The sequence below is a fragment of the Tripterygium wilfordii genome, chromosome 12 (genome assembly GCF_013401445.1).
Source record: "Tripterygium wilfordii isolate XIE 37 chromosome 12, ASM1340144v1, whole genome shotgun sequence".
Classification (NCBI taxonomy): Eukaryota; Viridiplantae; Streptophyta; class Magnoliopsida; order Celastrales; family Celastraceae; genus Tripterygium; species Tripterygium wilfordii.
The window spans coordinates 3945247-3969551 of record NC_052243.1 but is presented as its reverse complement, the minus strand read 5'-3'; the positions used below and the strand labels follow the sequence as shown (position 1 = coordinate 3969551).

Sequence of the window (24305 nt, the reverse complement as noted above, 5' to 3'; positions counted from 1 at the left end):
CTCTCTATGAAACCTCTCTCTCCTTGAAACCCAGTAAAACCGCTCCATCTATACCTCTTTCCTTCAAACTTTGTCACAGATCTAGTGAAATCCATACGCCCAAACTCAAATCTTCAAGGTTGAAGTTTCGCGATGTCAAATCTCCGTAAGTTGTCATAACGATGTCGCCCACAATGCCAACAAGCCTAAAGTTAGCGATTCAAGCTCAGTCTTCGTTCCCGTTGAACATAGAAGTGCTCACCGTCGTCGATAAGTGTCTCGTCCTTCGTACAAAATATGTCTTTGATAAATGCCTGTTTTTTTCGTTGAGAACTATATTTGTTTTCGTTGATGTGCGACAAATTTTTCATTGGAAACTTCGTTTGTTTTCGTTTAACTCAGACAATTTTTTCGTTGATAATATCACGATTTCAATGAAGGGGGTTTCTCAACCAAAGACTTTAACCATGGCTAGAAGCATAGCACAGAACATGGTTCGACCAGTTAAAATGAATAGGATGGTTACTACTTAAGTTTTGCTGAATGCTTAAATGGAATATTGAGGGATATTCGAAACTTACCTATTACAAAGTTGATGGATCATCTGCAGTCTTTATTACAACGATGGTTTCATGAGAGACGATCAATAGTTGTTGAAATGAAAGGCGAACTGATTAACTGTTATGATAAAGTTTCAGAAGAAAGAAGGGATAGGTATGTAACGTAATTTATTTTTCGTTGATAACGTTGAGAATTTTAGTTGATGATCTATTTATTTCGTTGGGAATTTTGTTATTTTGGTTGATAAACTTTTTTATTGATAATTGTCATTTTCATTTACTACTTAAGTTTTTTCATTTATACTTTAATAGTGTTTTCGTTGACAAATGATTTAATTTATGTTATAATTTCGTTTACTACTATAATTTTATCATTGATAATTAGAGTTTTGTTAAATTGGCAGGGCTAGAGTCATGACTGTGGATCTATTTAACAAGTACCCATGGGATATTTTGTTCTACAAGCAAAACAATTCAGTCCCTGAACAATTGTCTTGTTGGTAGATCTGAGAAATTTAAGGAGAAGAAAAATGATTATGAGTGGTACAATCTCTTGAGTTTCCCTTGGACTTTTCAATTGTTGGCTTATAAGGTTATTCCCAGTATTGCTGAACATTTTGCCAACTGTCTTGATGTAAAAAATGTTGCCCATAATGTTGAAGTGATCATCAACAAAGACACCAAAATCCAAGACAGTCAATGATTTACTGGAAGACAAGGAGGTAAATATATTTTTTCTCGTTGATAGTGAGAATGTTTACGTTGTTAATGAGAATGTTTACGTTGACAATATAGATGTTTACGTTGATAATGTAAATTTTTACGTTGATGATTACCATGTTTACGTTGACAATATATTATATTTTAGTTGATAAGTGTATTATTAGGTTGATAATGATTTACAATATAGTTTATTAATTTATATGATTTTTTTCATCTTCAGGTACATGTCATTGAAATGGATCCCACACATTCAGAGCGTGACCAGAATTATACTACTAATATAGATGAGAATGTTGAATTCACAGTGAACAAGGCAAAGAAATTTAAGCAATCCAAGAATAAGCCCGAAGTTGAACCTGATGTCACTTCAGCTAAAAAGTTGGATGATACAACTGATATTTCCATAAGGCTCAGTTCAATTGAGCAGAAAATTTTGGCCCTCAAATCGGCTCAGAATACATACAAGAAGGAAGAGAAGACGACTGTAGAGGAGATTGTTGAAAAAAAAGAAGAAAAAAAGAAATGAAGATGAAAAGAATGAAGGGATTACTTATATTGATGATCAGGAAAATGATACTATATTTAACTGTATTTAATTTATATGACTCTAATTATTTAATTTCTATGTATGATATATTATATTTATCAACGAAAACAGTTACAGGAATAAACCTTACAGATAATAGTTATAAATGAAAAATTAGTTACCCTAACAAATAACTATCAACGAAAACAATTACAGTAATCAATGTTACAAATAATAGTTATTAATGAAAAATTAGTGACCTTCACAAATAACTATCAACGAAAACAAATACAATAATAAACCTTAAATATAATAGTTATCAATGAAAAATTAGTGACCCTAACAAATAACTATCAACGAAAACAATTACAGTAATCAATGTTACAAATAATAGTTATCAACCATAATTCTCATAGTGCTGATGTGTTAGGGTGTAAAACAATGGGCTCACTACAAGTTTGATGGTTGTGACAATCTTGTTTGTAATGATTGCATTTATTTTTTTTTGATATTTGCTCACCGGAATATGATATTCAACATTTCCTTGGTCTCCCACTTTTTCTCCTGGTTGCTGGTGGTAGCAGAACTCTCACTTCCTCAATCAACACATTAGTGTCTGTGCTAAAATATGATTGATTGGTTCTGCGTATGTCAGTAGAAATATATCAGTATGGTAATAAGGCGACCACAAGAAAATTATTGGTAATTTCCTAACTTTACATGCTGCAAATGCGTGGACGCAAGTTATCTGGTCAAGATCAAAAACTCTGCAGGAGCAAGTCTTGCTGGCCAAATCCACTTGTACTCTAATATCACCGTCTTTCACAATAAAAGTATTTATACTAATAGGCTCCATAGTCATGACTCTAGCCCTGCCAATTTAACAAAAACTTTAATTATCAACGATAAAATTATAGTAGTAAACGAAATTATAACATAAACTAAATCATTTGTCGACAAAAATACTATTAAACTAACTATAAACGAAAAAACTTAAGTAGTAAACGAAAACGATAATTATCAACAAAAAAATTTGTCAACCAAAATAACAAAATTCCCAACGAAATAAATAGATTATCAACTAAAATTCTCAACGTTATCAACGAAAAATAAATTACGTTACATACCTATCCCTTTTTTCTTCTGAAACTTTATCATAATAGTTAATCAGTTCGCTTTTCATTTCAACAATGATTGATCGTCTTTCATGAAACCATCATTGTAATAAAGACTGCAGATGATCCATCAACTTTGTAATAGGTAAGTTTCGAACATCCCTCAATATTCCATTTAAGCATTCAGTAAAACTTAAGTAGTAACTATCCTATTCATTTTGACTGGTCGAACCATGTTCTGTGCTATGCTTCTAGCCATGGTTAAAGTCTTTGATTGAGAAACCCCCTTCACTGAAATTGTGATATTATCAATGAAAAAATTGTCTGAGTTAAATGAAAACAAACGAAGTTTCCAACGAAAAATTTGTCTCACATCAACGAAAACAAATATAGTTCTCAACGAAAAAAACAGGCATTTATCAACGAAATATTTTGTATGAAGGGCGGGACACTTATCGACGACGGTGAGCACTTCTATGTTCAACGGGAACGAAGACGAAGCTTGCATTGCTGACTTTAGGCTTGTTGGCATTGTGGGCGACATCGCTATGACAACTTACGAAGATTTGACGTCGCGACACTTCAACCTTGAAGATTTGAGTTTGGGCATATGGATTTCACTATATTTGTGACAAAATTTGAAGGAAAGAGGTATAGCTGGAGCGGTTTTACTGGGTTTGAAGGAGAGAGAGAAGTGGTTTTAGGAGGGAAACCATTTCTAGGGTTGCAAGTGAGAGGGAAGTGCATAAAAAGACGTGAAAGGGTGTTTATGTCTTTTCCTTGACTGAAAGGGTCAGATTTAAGTGTTTTAAAAAGAAGGGTTATATTTGAAAAATGTTTATTATCAAGGGTCATTTTTCAATAAAACCCTTTCTACAAGGCAAGTAATATAAGAAAACAAAAACACAGTACATCACGTGGGCTCAGGCCCATATAGAACCAGAAGTCTGGACATATTTGGACAGACTCTGGTTAGTGGTTACTTATCACTTATCAGGGCCTTAATTGATATAACTGGGCCAAATTCAATGATCCATATTGTAGGCCCAAAAGCCCATATATACCATCGTGTGGGCTTGGCCGAGGACAATTTGGTATTAATATAATTCAAAATTCAGTTGATAGAAAATTAAAGAATTTAGTTAAACGGGCACGCTTGATAATAACAATAAGTTGGGTGTCTCATCTACAAAGAAGCATAATACAAAAACAAAAAATATCCCAAAAGCATCTCAGTGTGTGGCATGCATTGATTGGGTGTAGTTTTTAATGAGTTCCTTGTTGTGATGTCAGCATACCCAATGAATGCATGTCACACATTATTGAGATATTTATGGGATGATTATTACTGGGATCTCTAGCATTGTTGAGCATTGTTCACCATCTTTTGGGTCTCGACAGGTATGCTCTCACTCGAACCCATCTCAGAAGATCAAAATCAGTCGGTTGGCGATGCAACCTCCGAAGGGGATCTCGCCAAAGGGTCCGGGCACGACAAGGCTCTCACCCTCTCCGACGCCCCCTTCCTGGGGACTTGGGCTCGGTCCGCTATTGAGGATGCTTCTCCATACTACAATTTGGACGCTGAGGGCGATTGATCCTCAAGTTGGGCTCTTCCCTGTTCACTGCCCCCTAGCACGCGCTGGGGTCTGAAGGTTAACATTAATACCCCCTATATATATATGTTTTAAGCCCGTTTCTCAAAATGACAGTAGAATGTTATTATGCTCAACAATGCTAGGGATCCCAGTAATAACCATTCCATAAGCATCCCAATAGTGTGTGACATGCATTCATTGGGTATGCTGATTTCATAGCAAGGGACCCATTGAAAATCACACCCAATCAATGCATGTCGCACACTGCTGAGATTCCACTTATCTTGGGAGGTGAAACTCATTAATCTGCTAAGCACCCGATAGGCAGGAGCTATCACCTTAAGGAGATTCGGAAATACCCGTATCTCACATTTCCAAAACATATATCATGATCTGTCTATATTTCTTTGCTTTTATAATCTGTATACAATTTTATTTTGATTAATAAAATTAGATTGTTCTTACTTTATGTATTCTATCTTCTACGACTACTTTTATTATTGCGACAACAACTTATTATATGGTCAAGTCGGAAACTTAGGCCCATATTGAATATTCAAAGAATAAATTCATATATTGTTATTCTCAGTTTTAAAAAAAAACATCTATAATTATTTTACATATAGATTGTGGTTAACCTAGTATTATGCATGTATTTAGTTAAAGTTAAGACCAAATTGATGAGGGGATGAAACCATGAAGTGGGGTAGTCACCTTATTGGTTAAAGTGATATTTGAGAAAGAGAAAGAAAAAGATGATAAAAAGCATATCAACGAAGACAACTTTCTTGTCATCTGCTTTTATGGTTTGGATTTGAATTGCTTTAGCTGTCACTAATCCTTCATGCATCTAAGAAGGACAAGATATATATATATATATACACACTCGAACGTTAGATTTACCAAAAGGTCCGTAACTCTCTTTAGTCATTATATCACCTCTACTTTTTATTTGATTCGGTTGTCAACATTCCATGATAAGGAATTGCACAAGATTAATCCTCGTCATGTTTGCAATCCCAACAGTGTCTCTATTCTTACCCAAATAGATCGAGTTTTTTACTCGGTTATTATGTTAAAAATCTAAATCCAAAATACATTAACAAATATTGTCCGCTTTCAATCACGGATCGGCATGGATTTATTCTCATAAGCCGTCTCATAGTACTTAGGATTAGAAAACGAGTTTGTTATATGAGAAATGCTTGACCTTTATTTATATACAACTCGGTTAGATTACGTGTATGTGTATGAGATAATAAGTCAATGAATATATGAAAAGAAGAGATTGAGATTGGAGACACAATCATTTTGTGGGTCACATGTAAGCATAAAATCACATCCATATATAACAATCCTTGGCTTTAATATCTACAAAACAAATGAAGAAGTAATGATGAAAAAGAAAGAATTGGAAAGCTACTTATAATTTCATGCTTTGTCACTTCAAACAATGATCAAGAGGTCCAATACCAATACCTAAATACATAGCACCACAAGGTCCACAACCAACAGTCAACCTGCAAAACGACCCGTTTCAACTTCACAATATTTGGATTTGGATGTGCCTATATATATATATATTCATTACTGGTATGTTAGGACCACATTCCACATACTACTGTCCTAGCTTCAAAAAATGCTTTATTTTATGGGTACTCACTCCTACTGATGCCCGGCTGCTCAAGTCTCTAGTCACCGAAATTTGAAAATAATTGAACGTTGTGAGAATCTGTACTCTTGTTGTAGCACAACACAATACCAGCTGTAGTTTCAAATGTTGTTAAAACTTGAAACACGTTTACTTCGAAATTTATGTGATAACTAAATTAGGCTGCATGATTTTTGTCTCTGTGAGTTTTTCTCTCAAGACTTGGATCGCCTCGCTCTAACTAAGTTGCAGCGGAGATGTTGATGTGGTGTCGGTATTTGTGGGATGAGTAGAGTTTGATGTATTTTTTGAAAAACTCATGAATGTACTCTGATCAAAGATAAAAACACTAGTCTCCGTTGACCACCTATCAGCAGGGAAAGCACCATAGGCAGCAGGAACTAACAAATATCAATTCGAAGAGTTACAAATCGTTTTTCTAAACAAAAATTAAATTAAATGGAAAAAAATAGACATCATTGAATATAAATCCAAAACATTATATCTTTTTTCATGTTGAATTACATTGAATTCGTTAACCCGATCAAAAATTCTTTAAAAGCCATTCACTAAAAAAAAATTGACATCAACGATGGCATTTTGGGCCGGCACTTAATAAAAAAATGCCAATGCTCCTATCAATGTACTGCCTGTTTGGCACAGTAGAAGTGGAAGCGGATCTGCTTCAGGCTTCCGCTGTGCCAAACGGCACAATGAATCCAGCGGATCCGCAGGCATCAGAGCTTATTTGATTAGTTTAAAGGCGTGATCCATGCCTTTTTGTATGAGTCCTACGCCAAAAAATTACTTTTTTATTTTTTTAAATTTATATTGATATCAAATGTGAGTCTTTGTTTAATTGATATATTACTAACAAATAATATAATACAAAATATGAGTCCTATTTTTATTAATATTAATATTACAATAATAAAGTCACAATAATATAGTAAAAATATTTATTAATTAATAATTAAAATTATATTAAATTTACTATAAAATTAAATTAAGAAAATATTTATCAATTAATACTGAAAATTAATTTTAATAAGATTTATTTTAGGGTTAATTTTAATAAGATTTTAATATAAATTAAAAAAATATAATATTATAATACTTTATTTCAACAGTTTTTCCGCTAGCGTCAACTTTTACTTCACCAACCACCTCACATCATATTTCACAATTTTAAGCTCAGTTTTCTTTTCATACATTTTCCGTTAGCATTGAAAATAAATCTTTCCACCCTATCAAACGGATCCGTAGTATCTTATAACAGTGTTTGTGAAAGAACCGTCGTATATTTAATTCTCAAATTACGAAGCTACTATAAAGCGTCGTTATGCACAAATTTGAGGACGCTACGCTAATAAAACAGTGTTTTTCTAGCGACGTTTTTAGAGCGCGGACGTCTGAATTAGTTGTTGACCTGTTGTAGTGATTTTACAACACGAGTCCACTTACCAACAACAAAAAAAAAGGATTACAACGAGCCTACTTTTTTTACAGCAAACCCTGTGGGCCCGTATCTGTCACTGTCACAGCTGGAACATGGAAAACTCCCACGTAGACGACAACAGCGAGGCCGAGGCTACATTTATTAAAACTGAATATTGTGTGTTAAGACCACCGGCACCGCCGGTCACCACTACCCGTCATCGGCCGATCTTTTTGCCAAAACCAACAAAAATAGCCGATTCATGACTTGCTGCGTCGTACACTGACAGTTATACCCCGCTCATTTACTCCTCCCTCTCTCTCTCATTTTCCGGACCTTCTCTCCTTCTCTCTCCGTGACCGTGACGACGGATAGTCACAGAGAGGAAGGAAGAAGAAGAAGACAAAAGGACTAGTTTCGAAAGCGCGTAAACCCTAAGGAGTCAATGGAGTATCATCACCAAGCCTCTGCTATTCTGACCAAGAAACTCTCTAACGGCTACAGCATATACGACGGCGTTTTTAGTGGTCCGGCGAAGCTCGGTTCTCGAGTACTGGAGAATTACGGAGAGATTTTTGGTGGCTCTGGCGCCGTGTCTTCGATTCCTATTCTAGATGTGCCGGAGCTGAATGAGGGGAAGGTCACCGTGGATGTACGGAGCTCGAGGCTCGATTACTCGAAGATTTTTGGCGGTTTTGGAGAATCGGATTTTGCGGTGTCGTATGAGGAGTTGTTTGCTAAGCCAAACAAAGTGAGAAAGTCTTCTTCTGAAGCTCGGTGAGTTCACTTACTGGCTTAGCTTGATACATTTATACGTTTTGTCTGTTGTTGTATTCCGCTTGAAATGGAAAGTTAAAGCTTGATCTTGCATTTGTTTCCCTTCTTGTTGCTGAAGTTAACCTCCTTTGTTGGTTCAGTAGAAACTGTACATTTTATCCGAGAAAATCAGGCTGTTACTTTTTGACCAAGGGAGTAAAATACGGAAATTTGTTGTGCAATATTTAATGAAGGGGGTTATTTACCATGAAACAATAGCCTTCAGTTATGTCATGAGTCTATCTGAAAATTATGAAAAAATATTATTGCTGGCTGAAACTGAATTGGAGGGAATGGCCCTAGAGTTAGTGTAAAACTTGTGGGGGAGGCATTTTAGTTATTCAGTTCAAGATAATAAATCGACCAAACAGACCATAGTGAGCTGCACTGTTGGTGAATTCCGCTTTTGGTGCCTTCTTTAGTTGATTGAGGAAGCTCTGGAAAGAATAACTCAAAAGAGCTTTATAACTGCGACTGAAGACATCCATCGGGAAGCTATTTAGTTTCATTAACATGAGTCGAGAAGATTATGCGTTTTGGATATTCTTTTTTTTTAAAGGGATTCGTAGAATTTATTGGAGGATTCATTAAATTCATGAAAAGTGCATTTATTATGTGGTAGTTGGATCTTGGAGGCCTAATAGTTCGTGTGTTCGTGAACTAGTATATGATTGGGGACTCGACTTCAGTCAAGGCAAGGATGCCATGTGTCAATAGTAGGTTTAGATTTTGTTTTAGACTTAATCACTCCAAGACAACGGCTCTGTGCTATTGGCTTGTATTGGTTCTTCCTGATATGATCCATACCAAAGCATCAATCAAACTCTATTATTGTATATGAGATTCGAGGAAACATTGGTAAGTTGCCAAGTTTGAATTTTACTCTAAGAGGACTTCCAAATTTCATTGTTATTACAATTGGAATTGGATAGTGATGATAAAAGAAAAGAAGAAGGAAAATAAGAAAGTTTTCTTAGATTAGATTTATCATAAGAACTGGATGATGGAAAGTGCGCTCTCTTTGAGGAGACCTAGTTGTTCTCTTCTCCTGCTATTTATTCATTATTTGTGTTGGAGACTGCAAACTGACCCTTCAAAATGTTTAAGCTGGCCCTTGTAACTGTTTTATTTTCTGTTTTACTTTGTGCTTTTTGTACCATGTTTTTCAAATATTATACCTTTGTTATAATCGACTTTCTATTGCCTTCACAATGTCTGTAGAAATGAATCATCGGTGTTGATAGTGGATTCAAAATAGCAAGTTTTGAGGCTTATCTTATGGTTTCTATTGTTGTGCAGGACTATGAGAAAGGCAGGATCCTATGGAGAAAAGTCAGATCCTTCAAAGTTCTCAGAAGACATAAATGTGTCCTCACGTGAAGCTTCCTTTCAATCCTTTGATGGTGTGAAACAATTCAATGTATCCTATCAAAAGACTAATGAAGGAATTGGGCAGGGGACAAATGGAACTACGCATATTGCTCATCTCCATGCTGTTCCTGGATTTGCTTGTTTAATTAATGAAATTCCCTCTGAAGGAGGCAAGTCAACTCCAGTTGTAATAGATGGTGCTCATTCTAACGTTAAATTCCATGAGAGAACAATGGAAGGCAGTCCTCGCAAGAATGCCCGATCAGTTCCTGGACTTTGTGATACTGCCAAGAAGACACCTAAAAGTGGGAATTGTAATAGATCCAATTCAAATGAAATGTTATTTGATGCATTTAAAATTGATTTCAGTCATCTTCCTTCGATATCACCACCTTCCGAAGCATCACATCAAGTGGGTAATAATAAGCTTCATTTCCAGAGATCTGAGGCTTCAAAGATTGAGGATTCTGGACCTGATGGTCCTGAAGGTGCTTCTGGTAGTTGTTCTCCACCTTATTTTGATGAGGAAATTGATGCAAATTCAGTTGCTGCTGCATCTGCAGCTGCTGTTAGAAAGGCGATAGAGGAGGCTCAAGCGAGGATAAAAATTGCGAAAGAATTAATGGAAAGAAAGAAGGAAGCTCTTCAAAATGGAGTGAAGCTGAGATTTCATGACTTGAAAGCTGAGAAATGTGACATTAAAGTAAAGAAATCAAAAAAGAAGAAGGCTCAGGATATTTGTGGAAGAGTCGATAAGCCTGTGCAACATTTTGTTGGGATGCAAATGCAAAATGTCAAAGCAAACCAAGTAAGTCCTATCTTCATAGGCAGCGAAAAACCTACCGTGGCTATAGAAGCTGTTGGAAAAATGGAAAGGGAGGAGTTCAGGTTAGCTCAAGCAGATCATCGGCAAGAAGCAACAGAATATGTAAAAGCAGCTAAAAGGTTTTGTGAAGTTGCAAATACGGATTTGTGTGAAGATACAGTGTTGAAGCATGAGCTGGCAAACAATGGAAAGGAAAACATTCAATCACAAAGCAAATTAGAATTGAAGGAGAAGAAAGCATATATGGAAATCCTTGAGATGTCACAGGAATGTGATATGATACCGATATCTGTTGGTGCTCATGAACTAGACAGGTTTGAAGGAAAAGTAAACTGTGAGTTGAAAGAAAATGCCAACAAATTGAGTTCAACTCAAAAGGTTCATGATCAGGAAGAAAATAAAGACAAATTAGGAAATGCTCAAGAGCTCCAAGAATCTGAGCAGAAAGTAAACTTATCAAATGGAGATCAAATATGTAAAATTATCTTGAAAGAGCTTCAAATTCCCTCAGAAGATGAGAAGAAACTCAGAGAACCTGATGAAGGAGGAGTGTGTAGTAGGTCAAGGAATCCTGAATCGAAGGAAAAAGAGAGGAAGCAAAACGATATTTCTTTGCTTAATGAGAATGAAAAGTCACATGAGGAACCTTGTGAGTGGATTGAAGATGCAGAGACACAGGTAGCTGCATGGACACTGGAAGACAATAAGGGAGGGACTGATGCCAATTGGAACAAAGAGAAGAAGTCAGATCAGGTTTATCAGCAGAAGGTAAATGAGGTCAGACATGATGTCTACAATAATGGGGAGGAAAGTCCAAAATCAATGGAAGAAGTGTATGAGATCGAAGATAAGAGTGCTCTTAAAGAGACGGGGGAGGATGAGGATAAACTTGAAGATGCTAACCAGGTGAATGATAATGAGGAGAGATGGGATGAAACCAACGAATGGGTACAAACTGAGAGAACAGAATCAGAAATTGATCAGAGGACAGCTGGTGAGATTGAAAGTGACACTCAAGAGAACTTAATTGACCAGGAGAACGATCTTGAGGAATCTGATGATTTGTGTGAGCAGGATGATAATGATGAGCTAAGCAGGGCTAGAGAATCCTGTTGTCACGAAGAAGACATAAAAGATATTGATGAAACTGCTGAGGCATGTGCATATGAAGAGAATGGGAGGATGTTGGAAGTAACAAAAGCACCGTTTCATCCCAAAAAGAATAAACAGGAGTCAAAAGCAACTACAGATGGCTATAACAAGGAGAAGGAGAACTTTGAAACCAGTGGCCAGGTGCAATGTACCCGCGAACTTAATGAGGCGGCAAAGCATTTGAAGGATGCAGGTGAGGCCCTTGTTTTTGATGAAAATGATTCATATTTGGGTGAAACTTGCACTGACTTTAGGCAAGAGCAAAATGAATATGTTATTGAAACTGAAACAGTCTATGGTCCTGGAGAGCAAACTGAAGCATCAGCCAGTCAATCAGGAGAGAGTGACAATGATGTGGAGGAGTCTAAACCTGCCATCAATGAGGAAAACAAGGAGAACAAGTTTGAATCTTCTAATGGGGAAAGACAGGTTGATAATGGGACACTGGTGGAAACACCTCAGCTGCCTAGTACATCGGAGGGGAAGGGGAGAGCTGAGGAACCTGCCAAAGAGGTCAAAACCACCCAAATTCCACAAAATAAAGAGGAGACTCATCTGAAGAACTCGACAAGGGATGAGAGAGAAGCTGAAAATAGTTCACGAAAAAAGGTGGAATTGGAAAAGAAACGCCGTAAAAGTTTAGAAGGAGAAAAAGAAAGGGAAAGAGAAAATGAGAGAATAGCTGTTGAAAGAGCAATCCGTGAAGCTCGTGAGCGGGCTTTTGTCGAAGCCCGAGAAAGGGCAGAAAGAGAGAGAGCAACTGCTGAAGCTCGTAGAAGAGGGGTGGCTGATGCCCGAGAAAAGTCAGAGAGGGCTTCTATAGAAGCAAATGAGAAGTCACCAGCTGAGAAGGCTGCCATGGAAGCCAAACTTAAAGCAGAACGTTCTGCAGTAGAGAGAGCAACTGCAGAGGCACGGGAGCGTGCCCTAGAAAAAGCATTGTCTGAAAAGGCTTTTAGAGGAAGAAACTGTGGTGAAAAGGTTGCAGCTGAGAAGGTTTCTGGCAGTTCAAAAGATAATGGAATGAGACAGAGCTATCCACATTATGTGAGTGTCTCTACCATTAGTTACTCTAGAGTTTTCTTGGTCTAAGGAAGTTTTTTGTTTGGTGGCTTGCAAATATATAGTGAATATTATTTATTGCAGGATTCACAGAATAAAGGCTCAGATTCTTCCAACAGCTCGAGATTTCCTAGTTCTGCAAATCATAGTAGTAAGAGATATCATACATTACTCTTTGATTTCTTTCCCTTTTATAATCATCCAGGAGATTAATTTTTTCCCCACTCTTCGTCTACATTCATATATTACTGTGTGAAGTTCCCAACTCGAACGAGAAATTTGATGGAACCAATGGTGAACGTACTCAGCAATGTAAAGCTACGCTGGAAAGGGATCAAAGGACAGCAGAACGTGCGGTATGCTCCCTACCTAGTTCATATATGGCTCCCTACCTAGTTCATATATGGCATTAGTATTGCAGCAACTTTGCTTCATGTTTTTTTTACCCCTTTTGAATTCTTTTCCCCCTTTCTTCAGGCAAAAGCTCTCGCAGAGAAGAATATGCGCGATCGTCTTGCTCAGAAAGAACAAGCCGAGAGAAATGTAATTATCTTCTACCTATTTAAGTAAGGATATCTTTGCAGTTGATGGAGGATGGAATATTTTTTCTTACGGTTTACATATTCTTATATTTGCAGAGATTAGCTGAAACTCTGGATTCTGAAGTGAAGCGGTGGTCAAATGGGAAAGAGGGGAACTTGCGAGCCCTGATCTCAACACTTCAATATGTATGTGCAATCTTTTTTGCTTATGCTTCTTCAGAAATTTGCATCTCCAGGCTGCTTCCACGCCAGTTATTTGAAAAGAGCATAATATCTGTTTAGTCTGGAATCTTAATAGACCAGAGATTTCTTTTGGTAACCAAATAAAACAAAATACGCATTTTTCCTCTGAAAGAAGTATTTGCTCTTATTTAAAAATGCATTAATTCGATTTTAGGGTCTTGGTTTTGCTGCTTACATTCTGCTCCATGAAACCCTCTGCTGAATACTGATGACATCAGATATTGCTCTTAAATGAAAGCACAATTGTACGACTTAGTCAACTTTTGCAGTTGAGATAACTTGATAACTGAGAATGTCCCAGTTTTCTTGCTTTATAATATAAGGAAGACCCACCTTTCTGGTTGAATGACATTTTGTCTCGTGATTACCTATTACGTTTATTGCCACAAGTCCTGCCTGCCATCTGCCTACACAAAATTCTCTCAGTTCCGTGATCTGTGTTTCTCATACAGATAAACTGATCTTCAATTTTTCATTTGGTTGCTTTTTTCTACTTCCCGATTCACATAAACTTTCAGCATTGCCGCGTGTTGTAGTTGTTGGCAGTAGATTGGTAAAACCTATACATCACCACTTACCATCATTTGGTTTTTCTTCAATTGCAGATCCTTGGGCCAGATAGTGGATGGCAGCCAATTCCTCTAACAGATATGATTACAACTACTGCGGTAAAGAAAGCTTACCGTAAAGCCACCCTTTTTGTTCATCCTGACAAGTTGCAGCAACGGGGTGCAAGCATACAACAGAAGTACACGTGTGAGAAGGTTTTTGATCTTCTGAAGGTATGTACCCTCTTTTTGCCTCTCTTAATAGAAATGTATTATTGCATCAGACTGCATCATGAGTGGTGAAACTATTACAAACTCAGAAATAGTGCAATAATCTGCCAACCCATTTGAAGTTTGTGTTAAACTAATACAGTTTTTACATGAATCTGTAAAATGTGCATTTGTGTTAAGACTGATTTTCTCCCCTTACATATACGCGAGGTCTAATCCGTATTTTCTCACTGGTCATTCCTAACTTAGTTCTTTGAGTAATATATTCCTTTGATTTCATTTTTTTTTTTATGTTGCAGGAGGCTTACAACAAGATCAGCGCTGAGGACAGATAGAAATTGTCCCGCTGGCCACTTTTCATTATGCAAGAATAGACAGATGATGGAATTGGATTTCTGAAGAGAATAGGCAATGCCAAGTCCAAGATGTGCTCACTGTATAAATTTATAATTGCTTGTATGCCAATTGGCATTGAACTTCTATCCATGAAGCATTGAGTTGGAAGCAAATTTGCATCTAAAACGAGTTTACAGCAAATGAAAGCAAATGGTATGCAAATGATTGCTTAATAGAGTGTACACGCATAATCAATAATTAATTTGCATACTTTGTTCTCAAATAATTATGATTTATGAATCAATTGTGGCATATCATGATTCATGAATACTGGGTAAACGATTAGCCTCAGAAAAGCTGCTAAGGCCAACATCAAACTTATGTAAGCTGAATAAAGTTATATAACACCGCATTTTATAAAAGAAATAACGGGGCATTTGGTTAGTGTTTTGAGGGGAATGAGTGTGAGATTAAATATTTTCTTATTTGGTTGAGTTTTAGAGAGTGAAATCTCAAATTCATTCCATCATCCTTGTGTAGAATAGCCAAGCTCACCAAAATGGTGAGAACGACTATTCTCCATGAGGGAGAATGAGTTTTGATGTGTAAAAAACTCTTTTATACTTTTATAAAGTATTGTTTTATTTTTTAAAAAAGAAAAAAGGGATAATATGGAAATTATACTATTAATATTCTCATATTCATACTCACTTTTATGTTAAACCAAACATGACTATACTCACTCTATACTCATCTTGCACTCATTTCATTCTCATGTCACACAAATGCTACTCACTCTATACTCATCTCGCACTCATTTCATGCTCATCTCACACAAATGCACACAAATGTAGCTATGTAGGTATAGAGCCAAAAAAAACAGAACTTTCTTCCAAAAACCAATAAAATCCCAACAATGATGAATGAACTTTTATGGCAAATCAAAACAACTAAATTCAACAAAAATCCACAAAAAAGCATGAACAGCTGACTTAAAAAAATTCTAAGAACTCCAAAAATTCCTCCCCTCCCTCACGTTGCCTACTCCTTCTTTAGGAGCAAATCCAACCTACTCCTCCTTCACAACAATATGGGAGAGATAGGAGATAAAACTTTCCCATCTCTCCCTATCCATATGCATCTATTGCTTATCTACGCGGAAATATCTTATTATCCATGCCAAGGATCAATCGCGTCTTTCCCATCAAAAGTAGACATAAGTTGGTACTCTTTGGTGTGACTTATCCTTATTTGGAGAACACAAATTAGGAAGTCGACTGGCTTGATGGAGACAGCCCAGGCATCCGCATGACCCACCCCAAATCAGACGGGTACGCCCCCTTAATTAACCGGCTTGGGACGAGTACGAGTATTTTTATGAAAAAAATAACAGGCATGGGTATGGGCATGGGGACGGGGACGAGTTTGTCAAAATTCCACCCGCTCCATACCTGTATATATTATTGTCAAAATTCTACCCGCTCCATACTTGTATATATTATCCAAAATGACATCTGTCCATAATTTTGATGTACATAATTGTCCATAATCTAAGTGGCAATTTCAAATACAACCAACCATTGCTTTTGAGTTTTGATTTGAAGAACACTGTACTGTACTATTTGCCTTGAAGCATTCAATTTATAATCAAGGATTTGAGATTTTTGATGGTTGAGGTTCATCAAACGGCTATTATTTTAAAGGATTTCATTTCTGTGTCACGAACAAATAAACCACACCACATCAGGGTAAGCTTTAGTTTCTCTTTGATGGGCTATTTAAGTCTTTTGTGGTCTTATTGGATTGACTGACACTTGGGCCCTCTATCATTTTTTTGGGCCATGAGCCTGTGTTTGATTGACTTCAATGGGTCAAGCCCCACGCCAAACGGCACCCAACCCATACCTCAACTCAATCTTGCAGCTGCCATAATGGTGGCTGCATGGTCTGAGACCCTTTTCTCCAGGGTCTCCCCGTGAGACTCCACAATCCAAAAGGTGAGCTCCGTCCGTCTGGGTATATACCTTAGTTTTGTCAACAAAAAAAAAGCCTAAATATTCTTCCTCTCTACGAGGTACTCTCTGTACAGACTCTGCACCCGTTACACTCAAGACTAGACTAGTGTGTATGCCTGTATCTTCTTGTTTCACAATGAAGATCAAGAATATATGAAAAGTTTTAAAGAGAGATTGAATGAATGTCATCAAGCTTAACAGAAATCATGAAAGAAAATTCAAAATTTCAATCGATAAACTACACGACACCTTCAAAGAATACAAAAAGAATCAAGAATATATGAAAAGTTTTAAATAGAGATTGAATGAATACCCTTTTAGACCCTCAAGAATACCATCCATATCAAAAAAGAATCTATGAAAATTTTCATCATCCTACACAATACTACACCCGAACAAGAACAAGAATACCATCCATATCAAGAAAGAATCCATGAAAAGATAAGAGTGAATACCCTCTGAGACGAAGGTGGATCATCCCTAAGAAGATAGCGTCATCATCACCATTGCCACTTCTAGAACTGTCACTATGATGATATTGCTGCTGCTCCATATTCAGATAAATGATGACGAAGAATTTCCTGTCCGTTTCGTTTCAGAATTCAGATAATGTTGACGCAATTTCAGATACAGCAAGCCGTTGATTTTGAGTGTTTGATTTGATGAACATTGTACCATTATTTGCCTTGAAGCATTCAATTTAAAATTAAGGATTTGAGATTTTTGATGGTTGAGGTTCATCCAACGGCTATTATTTTAAAGGGTTTCATTTCTGCGTCACGAACAAATAAACCACGTCACGTCAGGGTCAGCTATAATCTCTCTTTGATGGGCTATTTAGGTCTTTTGTATTCTTATTGGACCCTCTATCATTTTTTTGGGCCGTGGGCCTGTGTTTGGTTGACTTCAATGGGTCAAGCCCCATGCCTAACGGGACCCAGTCCATACCGTCAAGTCCATCTCCCTCCCTAAATCACATGGCACCCAACTCACCATGCTCGTGTGATGCAGCGCGGCGTGGTGGAAAGGAACACGTACTTGGACCTGTTGATTCGACACACGAATACCAGGAACAAGTCTACTTAAATCTGTTGATTCGACACACGAATACCAGATTTAAGGCTTCAAAACTTTGTTTATTCTAGCGAATACCAAAGAATTGGAAAAGACTAGCCGTCTCCTAATTTTATTCAATCAAAAACTCTAAAACTGAAATTCCTCAATGAGGGTTACAACCTTAAATAGTAAACTAAACGAAACCCTAGACACTTCTAATAGGAAACAAATACTTAAAAAGATACTAGATTCCTAAAAAATAATACTAATTGATTTACAAACAATTGATTTCCTATAATACCAAAATAAAATATTTATCAGAAATATTTCCATCTGCATCATTCTCCCTTCGTTGGAGAAAACTCGACCTCGAGTTTTGAAGACTTGTAATAGAAAATCATTTGATTTCTTGATCACCATCCTTGTACCCACTATACGAAACCACTTTGAACTCTTGAATAAGTTTGGAAACAACATCAACAAAAAGTTCTCTCCATGTGGTTTTTCAAGTATTTCTGGAATAACAAAATCAACGAATTCAACAGGCACCAAAAGATTATCGGGATTTAATACTTGAATGATGTCCAATTTATCCTCCATTAATTCTTCTTTAATATCTTCATGTACCAAAAAATCTGATTCATCTGGATAAACATCAAAAATTGGCTCACCTTGTTCATCCGCGAACTCCAAAAAGGGCTTGGATAAACCTATCACTTCTTGTTCCTCTTCATTAAAGATTGGCGTTGATGGTGCATCCAATCCTTCCTCGATCTCCAAATAATTGTCATAGACTGGTAATCCTATATCCCACCGTCTTGGATTAGGATTTTTGATTTGTCTCCTTTCTCTTGCACCATCATCCCCAAAAAGGGTTAGCGAAGACTTCGTCAGATTCTGCCTCGTCTGCCTTCTGCAGATTCGGTGATGAGTTTGTTGGTGTAGATGCAATGCGGCCTCTAATCGTTGTACAAATAACTCCAACTTTCTCATAAATCGACCTTCCAACTGTTCAAATTGTTGAACTAAATATGCATCATCCCTTGCATACACCTTCTCCAAAGTTGCTTGATTTGCGGCAACTTTTCTCCTTGGCTGCATGACTAGGAACGTGCAAAGCTCCGATACCAACTGATGCAGCGCGGCGTGGTGGAAAGGAACACGTACTTGGAACTGTTGATTCGACACACGAATACTAGGAACAAGTCTACTTAAATCTATTGATTCGACACACGAATACCAGATTTAAGGCTTCAAAACTTTGTTTATTCTAGCGAATACCAAAGAATTGGAAAAGACTAGTCGTCTCCTAATTTTATTCAATCAAAAACTCTAAAACTGAAATTCCTCAATGAGGGTTACAACCTTAAATAGTAAACTAAACGAAACCCTAGACACTTGTAATAGGAAACAAATACTTAAAAAGATACTAGACTCCTAAAAAATAATACTAATTGATTTACAAACAATTGATTTCCTATAATACCAAAATAAAATATTTATCAGAAATATTTTCATCTGCATCATCGTGGCTCGGGCTATCCATATTTTTGAGAAAAATATTAGTACTATCGTAAACCCTAAATCCATTTAAGCCGCAATAATTTTCCCGACCAACCATTTCAACTTCAAAACCAATAATAAAAATAAAAACTAAATTAAGAGAGCCCATTTTTTTAGATTTCGTCCAGAACCTCCAAAGACTAAAGTAGTCACTAGGCTATCTTGACATTCAAGCCCCACCGACGGCATCTGGACTGAGCTAACCTCAACTCAGTCTTGCAGCTGCCATAATGGTGGCTGCATGGTGTGAGACCCTTTTATCTGGGGTCTTCCCGTGAGACTCCACAATCCAAAAGGTCTCCACAATCCAAAAGGTAAGCTCCGTCCGTCGGGTTGGTTCTAAACTGGGTTTGGTAGCTACGGCTGCAAGGTGTATGGTTTTACGTCTTGTTCAAGAAATAGAGAAGAAGATGAGCATATACTATATATTGGGTTTGAAATCTGTATATATATATGAGTATATAGAGAGAAACCTATGAGATGAAATGTCGAGTGTCGAGAATCTTCAGCACTATGAGGAAGATAGTATAATCATAATATGCTGGGTGAATTTATTATAAAATAGTAAAAATGGTATCCCATTCCCTGGACTCCAAAACACTAAAAATAATAGTCCATTACCATTAAGTATAAACAAAAGTAGTATTAAATGGACACTGACTCATCTGATAGCCACCTTTGTCTAAAGAGCTAATCTTTTATTTCAACTACACCTAAGAAGCCAATGAAAGCCGGTTGGCACGTTTATTCATTAAAACCTACTTCTTTACAGGATCTTCTATGGGGGCCGAAGGAGCGTGTAATATGCAAAGCATTATTATTACTACTTGCTATCCCAGGAGGGCGACAGTCTGATTAATTAGCTCCTAAGAACCTCACATGGTTTATATGATCATTCCGTCTCTAATTGTTGCATTCTTCAATATGGCTGTAATACCAGTTCGAATGTAAAATCCTTCGTTTGGCCGGTCTGCTTCTTGAACACCCTGAGGAGCACATGAGTAATATTCAGCACAAACATGCATATAAAGAGTGAAATGGACGATTGAGATTGCTTGATATGTACAGAAATATCATCAGTTGCAGAGAAAATAAAAAGGTCACTTACATCAGCATTTGCAATGACCACGTCTCTTCCTATCTTGGCATTCTTGTCAATTATGCAATTCCTTCCAAACAAGAAACCATCTCAGTTTAGCTGCTGCAAGTAAAGGCCTTTAAGAAAAGGAAAAAAAAAACCTTCTCTCTGAAATCTCACCTGATTTTGGTATTTTGTCCAACACCAATTGGAACCTTTCCTTCTGCTAGTAGAGATGCAACTTCGGATTCAGTCTGATAGTAGTCCGCCCCCATCATCATTGTATCCTGGCAATACAAAAGTTCCGTTGATTAATAATTGCATCGTCGACACCAAAACCAATTATTCTACAATGCCACGGTCAAAACCATTGAAACTAATTCATAGAATTCAACTATTGTTCAAGGGATGATCAAAACCATTAGCTCACCTTTAGTTCAACTCCACTTTCTAATCGTGACCGTATGCCCACTATTGAACGTTGTACGCTACACTCTCGCAAGAAACAGCCGTGAGAAATTATGGCATCCACAATCTGCAACCAATAATATATTGGGGTGTAAGATGTAGGATACCAATCAGATAGCACAAACTAATATAACTCGCAATCTTACCCGGCATTTATCAACTTTGGTGGGAGGCAAGAATCTTGGAGACGTAAAGAATGGAGTCTTTGGATCATAAAATTGAAATTTTGGGTCCTGCACAAAAGATGAACGTGAATTGCCTTTCAGTATTATCTGCCAACGGAGGACTGGCCCAGCAAGCAGGGTTCCACTTTACATAGTGATCAGAGATTCTTAGTTCGGATTAAAAAGAAAGAAAGGAATCGAAGTCCAGATATCATAATGATTTCTGAGTGATCTTCGAAATCAAGTCGCTGTGCCATTTATTTTGCTAGGGTAACTTAAACAACAACAGCAACAAAGTTATTGTATATGGGAACACTAACCGGTTCAGTGAGGGCCAAATTGGCATTAAAAAAGGACTTTATTGTTCCAATGTCCTCCCAGTAGTCATTGTATAAGAATGCCTGAAAAGATAAAGACAGTCAGATACTCAACAGTTCAATTCCAGATAAAAGTGTTTAAACATCGCCAGTCCATGTTGAACATATTGTCTTACTTGAACGTTGTGATCCTTCACAGCGGATGGAATAATTTCAGAACCGAAGTCATTGCACGAGGGGTAGCTCCATCTCAGAAGCTTTAAAAGAACTTCGGTTTTAAATACGTAAACACCCATCGATGCAATGTAAGGGGATTTCATGGCATCTTGCAAAGATAGCCCGAAAAGTGAGGTGTCAACTTGCTGCAAAGTAAATTCACATAAATAAGTACAACATTTGATAAAGAAATTTGTACGCATCCAAGAACTTTCAGATTATCCGCACAACATAGAATCTGTTAAGAATAAATCCAAGGAATTGTTCATCAATCAATGGAAATAGCTTGATTTTTACCATAGCCTTCAGGTCATTCCCCTCTGGCTTCTCAGCGAATTGAATAATACGTCCAGTGTTGTCTATCTTCACTAGACCATAATCTGAGGCACGGCTGCAAAATAATATTGACATGATATTCATATTCATGATAAATGCAAAATGCAAAATGAAATAAAAAAAAAATTCAGTTTCCTAGTAGCCAGAGAGTTCGAATTAATTAATAGACCGAGTACAATTTTCCAGCCCTTTCTTAGACGTTAGAGCGTGCAATATGGAATGAAAATAAATCGATGGTACCTGTCATCCATGGGTACACATGAAACTGTGATATCAGCATTTGTATCAATATGCTTCTGCATGCACGGGGAACATGAGTAAGCAAACTTTCAAAGCATGTAATTAACAGATTAAATAAACAAGATTACAGAACTACGTAATTAAATGAGTACCTGCACAAAATTCATATAATCCATCCGGTAAAGATGATCGCCAGACAAGATTAATACATTCTCTACATTCTTGTTCTTGGCATCCTGCATGAATAATGTAAAACATGTTTTTTCCGCTTCACACTCATAGGCTTTTGTACAAACAAGAAGTTATCATCACTCACCTCAAAGACCCATATAAATTGCCTCACAGCATCAGCTGTTCCTTGGAACCACTTTTTCCCCGTTTCTCCTGGTGTTTGGGTAGCGGCCAGGACCTGTTTCTCAGGAACAAAAATTCCCTTCATCAGAAGTCTTAACAAACAAAGTTCACAACTTCACATAATGTAATCTGTATGGTTTATCAATTTTGCAACAATTACTACTAGCATAGATTTACTTGAACTTTTACATCCCTAACTGTCATTCTCATTCATCAATTAAAAAAGGACTTATACACTTGTATTGAGGACAGTCATCTCACCTCTACAAATCCATCTCCAAAATTGACTCCATTTCCAAAGTTATACATGCGAGCAAGGTGACGGTTCAGAGAAAAAGAATTGAATTGAGTTAGAATAAATATCTTCTTTATCCCACTGTTGATGCAGTTGCTCATTGGGATATCAATCAGCCTGTAACAGCCTCCAATTGGAACCTGTCGATCAAATAAGCCGTTGTAGAATATTAACACAAAATTTACAGGTTTTCTTTAATTGCAAGAAAAAAAAAAACAAATTCATTCGTCTTTTTCAGCAAGTCATGAGGATTTCTGCCGGTGACGAATATATATATATATGTATGTATGTATATGTATATGTAACAACTAAAAAGCAAATTGAGATCACTGACAGCTGGTTTGGCTCTTCTGCTAGTGAGCGGAAACAGACGAGTCCCAGCACCTCCACCCAATATGATTGAAGCAACATTTTTTGGATCTGCTCGTGGAGTCTCAAATATTGGAGATTGAAATGTCTAGAAAATAACCAAATACAATATAGAGACAAATGAACCCCACATCAGAAGGAAAAATGAAAAAAAGAATGAAAAGAAAAAATAACATCCAAGAAAAACCAGCCTTGACCGAATAGATTGTTTTCACCTGTCTATGCACTTACCACACTCTCTTTGTTAACATCTGATTGTGATGTGAGAACAGAGAAGGCAACTCCAGACTTGGCCTTTTTCACTCCTTTATGGGTTGTTCTCTGATTCTTCCAAAAACTGCCAAAATCTCTGGTCTTGAGGCTGCCTCTTGTACATTCACCCCAAAACGATGGAACCCTGTCACCTCCTTTGAGGAGATTGATTGGGTGTGCATTGGGTTTCAATGTAGCAATGCAAGAATCCATTGAGAAGCAAAGAAATCAGAGTCCCAGTAAATCGTCCAACAGATAAAACCCTGGTTCCAAAGATCAGGGAACTGGAATCTTAGGAAACCCACCACAATAAAATCAAATCAACAAAAAAATAATATTCTTTTCTTTCTTTGGTGGTCCGAGCTCACAGAATCTGTTAACCACATATCATACCAATGTAATTAACAAAACCATCCTTTTTTAAAAATAAAAAAAAGAACCCACCAGATCTTGTCTCAGCCTAAAAACCCAGAATTGGAAACACCCATATCAGAACTATAAGAATTTTTTCTTTAAAAAAAAAAAAAAAACTTTGAGAATCAAAAGTACCCGGTATAAAAAATCCTTTAACAGAGTGCCTTGTGATTCTAAGTTTTGCAAGCTGAATAATGTGAATATGAGGGGATTGGCTGGCTGTATATGATGAGTCTCCGATCGACTTCAGTTTGGGTTTGGCAATAGATTTGCCGGGCAGCATTGGGATTGGGATTTGGGTTTTGGTTTTGAAAATCCCATCGGAATTGAACTGCGTGATATGTTCTACAAGTACAACCCTGCCATTTGAAAGAGTCCTCCATGAATTGAAACATGTTTTTTCTATTTTCTAGTTCCTCTGCTCTGCTTGGTATTTCAGCTTTCTTCGGAA

The 24305-nt window shown here is 37.0% G+C and overlaps 2 protein-coding genes across 4 annotated transcripts; one reads left to right on the top strand and one right to left on the bottom strand.

The window, feature by feature from the left end:
• The first annotated feature begins 7765 nt into the window (after positions 1 to 7765).
• LOC120010615 (auxilin-like protein 1) lies at positions 7766 to 15000 on the top strand. Of its 3 annotated transcripts, XM_038861397.1 has the most exons (9): positions 7767 to 8367; positions 9706 to 11948; positions 12048 to 12802; positions 12902 to 12968; positions 13076 to 13173; positions 13295 to 13360; positions 13456 to 13545; positions 14208 to 14384; positions 14681 to 15000. In XM_038861397.1, the coding sequence occupies exons 1-9, from the start codon at positions 8036 to 8038 to the stop codon at positions 14714 to 14716; spliced, it is 3864 nt and encodes a 1287-aa protein (XP_038717325.1). In that variant the 5' UTR covers positions 7767 to 8035; the 3' UTR covers positions 14717 to 15000. The 3 variants fall into 3 exon arrangements, 2 of the variants coding, with proteins under 2 accessions (XP_038717325.1, XP_038717324.1); XM_038861396.1 differs by having other exon boundaries at positions 7768 to 8367; positions 9706 to 12802; XR_005470887.1 differs by lacking the exon at positions 14681 to 15000 and having other exon boundaries at positions 7766 to 8367; positions 9706 to 12802; positions 13463 to 13545; positions 14208 to 14349.
• A 5072-nt stretch (positions 15001 to 20072) lies between these two features.
• LOC120011448 (glucose-1-phosphate adenylyltransferase large subunit 1-like) lies at positions 20073 to 23692 on the bottom strand. Its single transcript, XM_038862563.1, has 14 exons — positions 23420 to 23692; positions 23154 to 23276; positions 22786 to 22959; positions 22487 to 22579; positions 22323 to 22406; positions 22171 to 22226; positions 21892 to 21985; positions 21555 to 21740; positions 21382 to 21462; positions 21044 to 21130; positions 20860 to 20964; positions 20610 to 20716; positions 20460 to 20520; positions 20073 to 20337 (listed from the first exon to the last, which is right to left on the bottom strand). The coding sequence occupies exons 1-14, from the start codon at positions 23651 to 23653 to the stop codon at positions 20236 to 20238; spliced, it is 1587 nt and encodes a 528-aa protein (XP_038718491.1). The 5' UTR covers positions 23654 to 23692; the 3' UTR covers positions 20073 to 20235.
• Between the last annotated feature and the right edge of the window lie 613 nt (positions 23693 to 24305).

Excerpts from the sequence above, each read along its gene's own strand:
- LOC120010615 (XM_038861396.1), top strand. The coding sequence starts at position 8,036 with ATGGAGTATCATCACCAAGCCTCTGCTATTCTGACCAAGAAACTCTCT. Across the intron at positions 12,969-13,075 it reads TAGTTCTGCAAATCATAGTA|TTCCCAACTCGAACGAGAAA; the intron begins GTAAGAGATATC and ends TACTGTGTGAAG. Across the intron at positions 13,361-13,455 it reads AAGAACAAGCCGAGAGAAAT|AGATTAGCTGAAACTCTGGA; the intron begins GTAATTATCTTC and ends TTATATTTGCAG.
- LOC120011448 (XM_038862563.1), bottom strand. The coding sequence starts at position 23,653 with ATGGATTCTTGCATTGCTACATTGAAACCCAATGCACACCCAATCAAT. Across the intron at positions 22,580-22,785 it reads TTGGAGATGGATTTGTAGAG|GTCCTGGCCGCTACCCAAAC; the intron begins GTGAGATGACTG and ends CCTGAGAAACAG. Across the intron at positions 20,521-20,609 it reads GGACAAAATACCAAAATCAG|GAATTGCATAATTGACAAGA; the intron begins GTGAGATTTCAG and ends CTTGTTTGGAAG.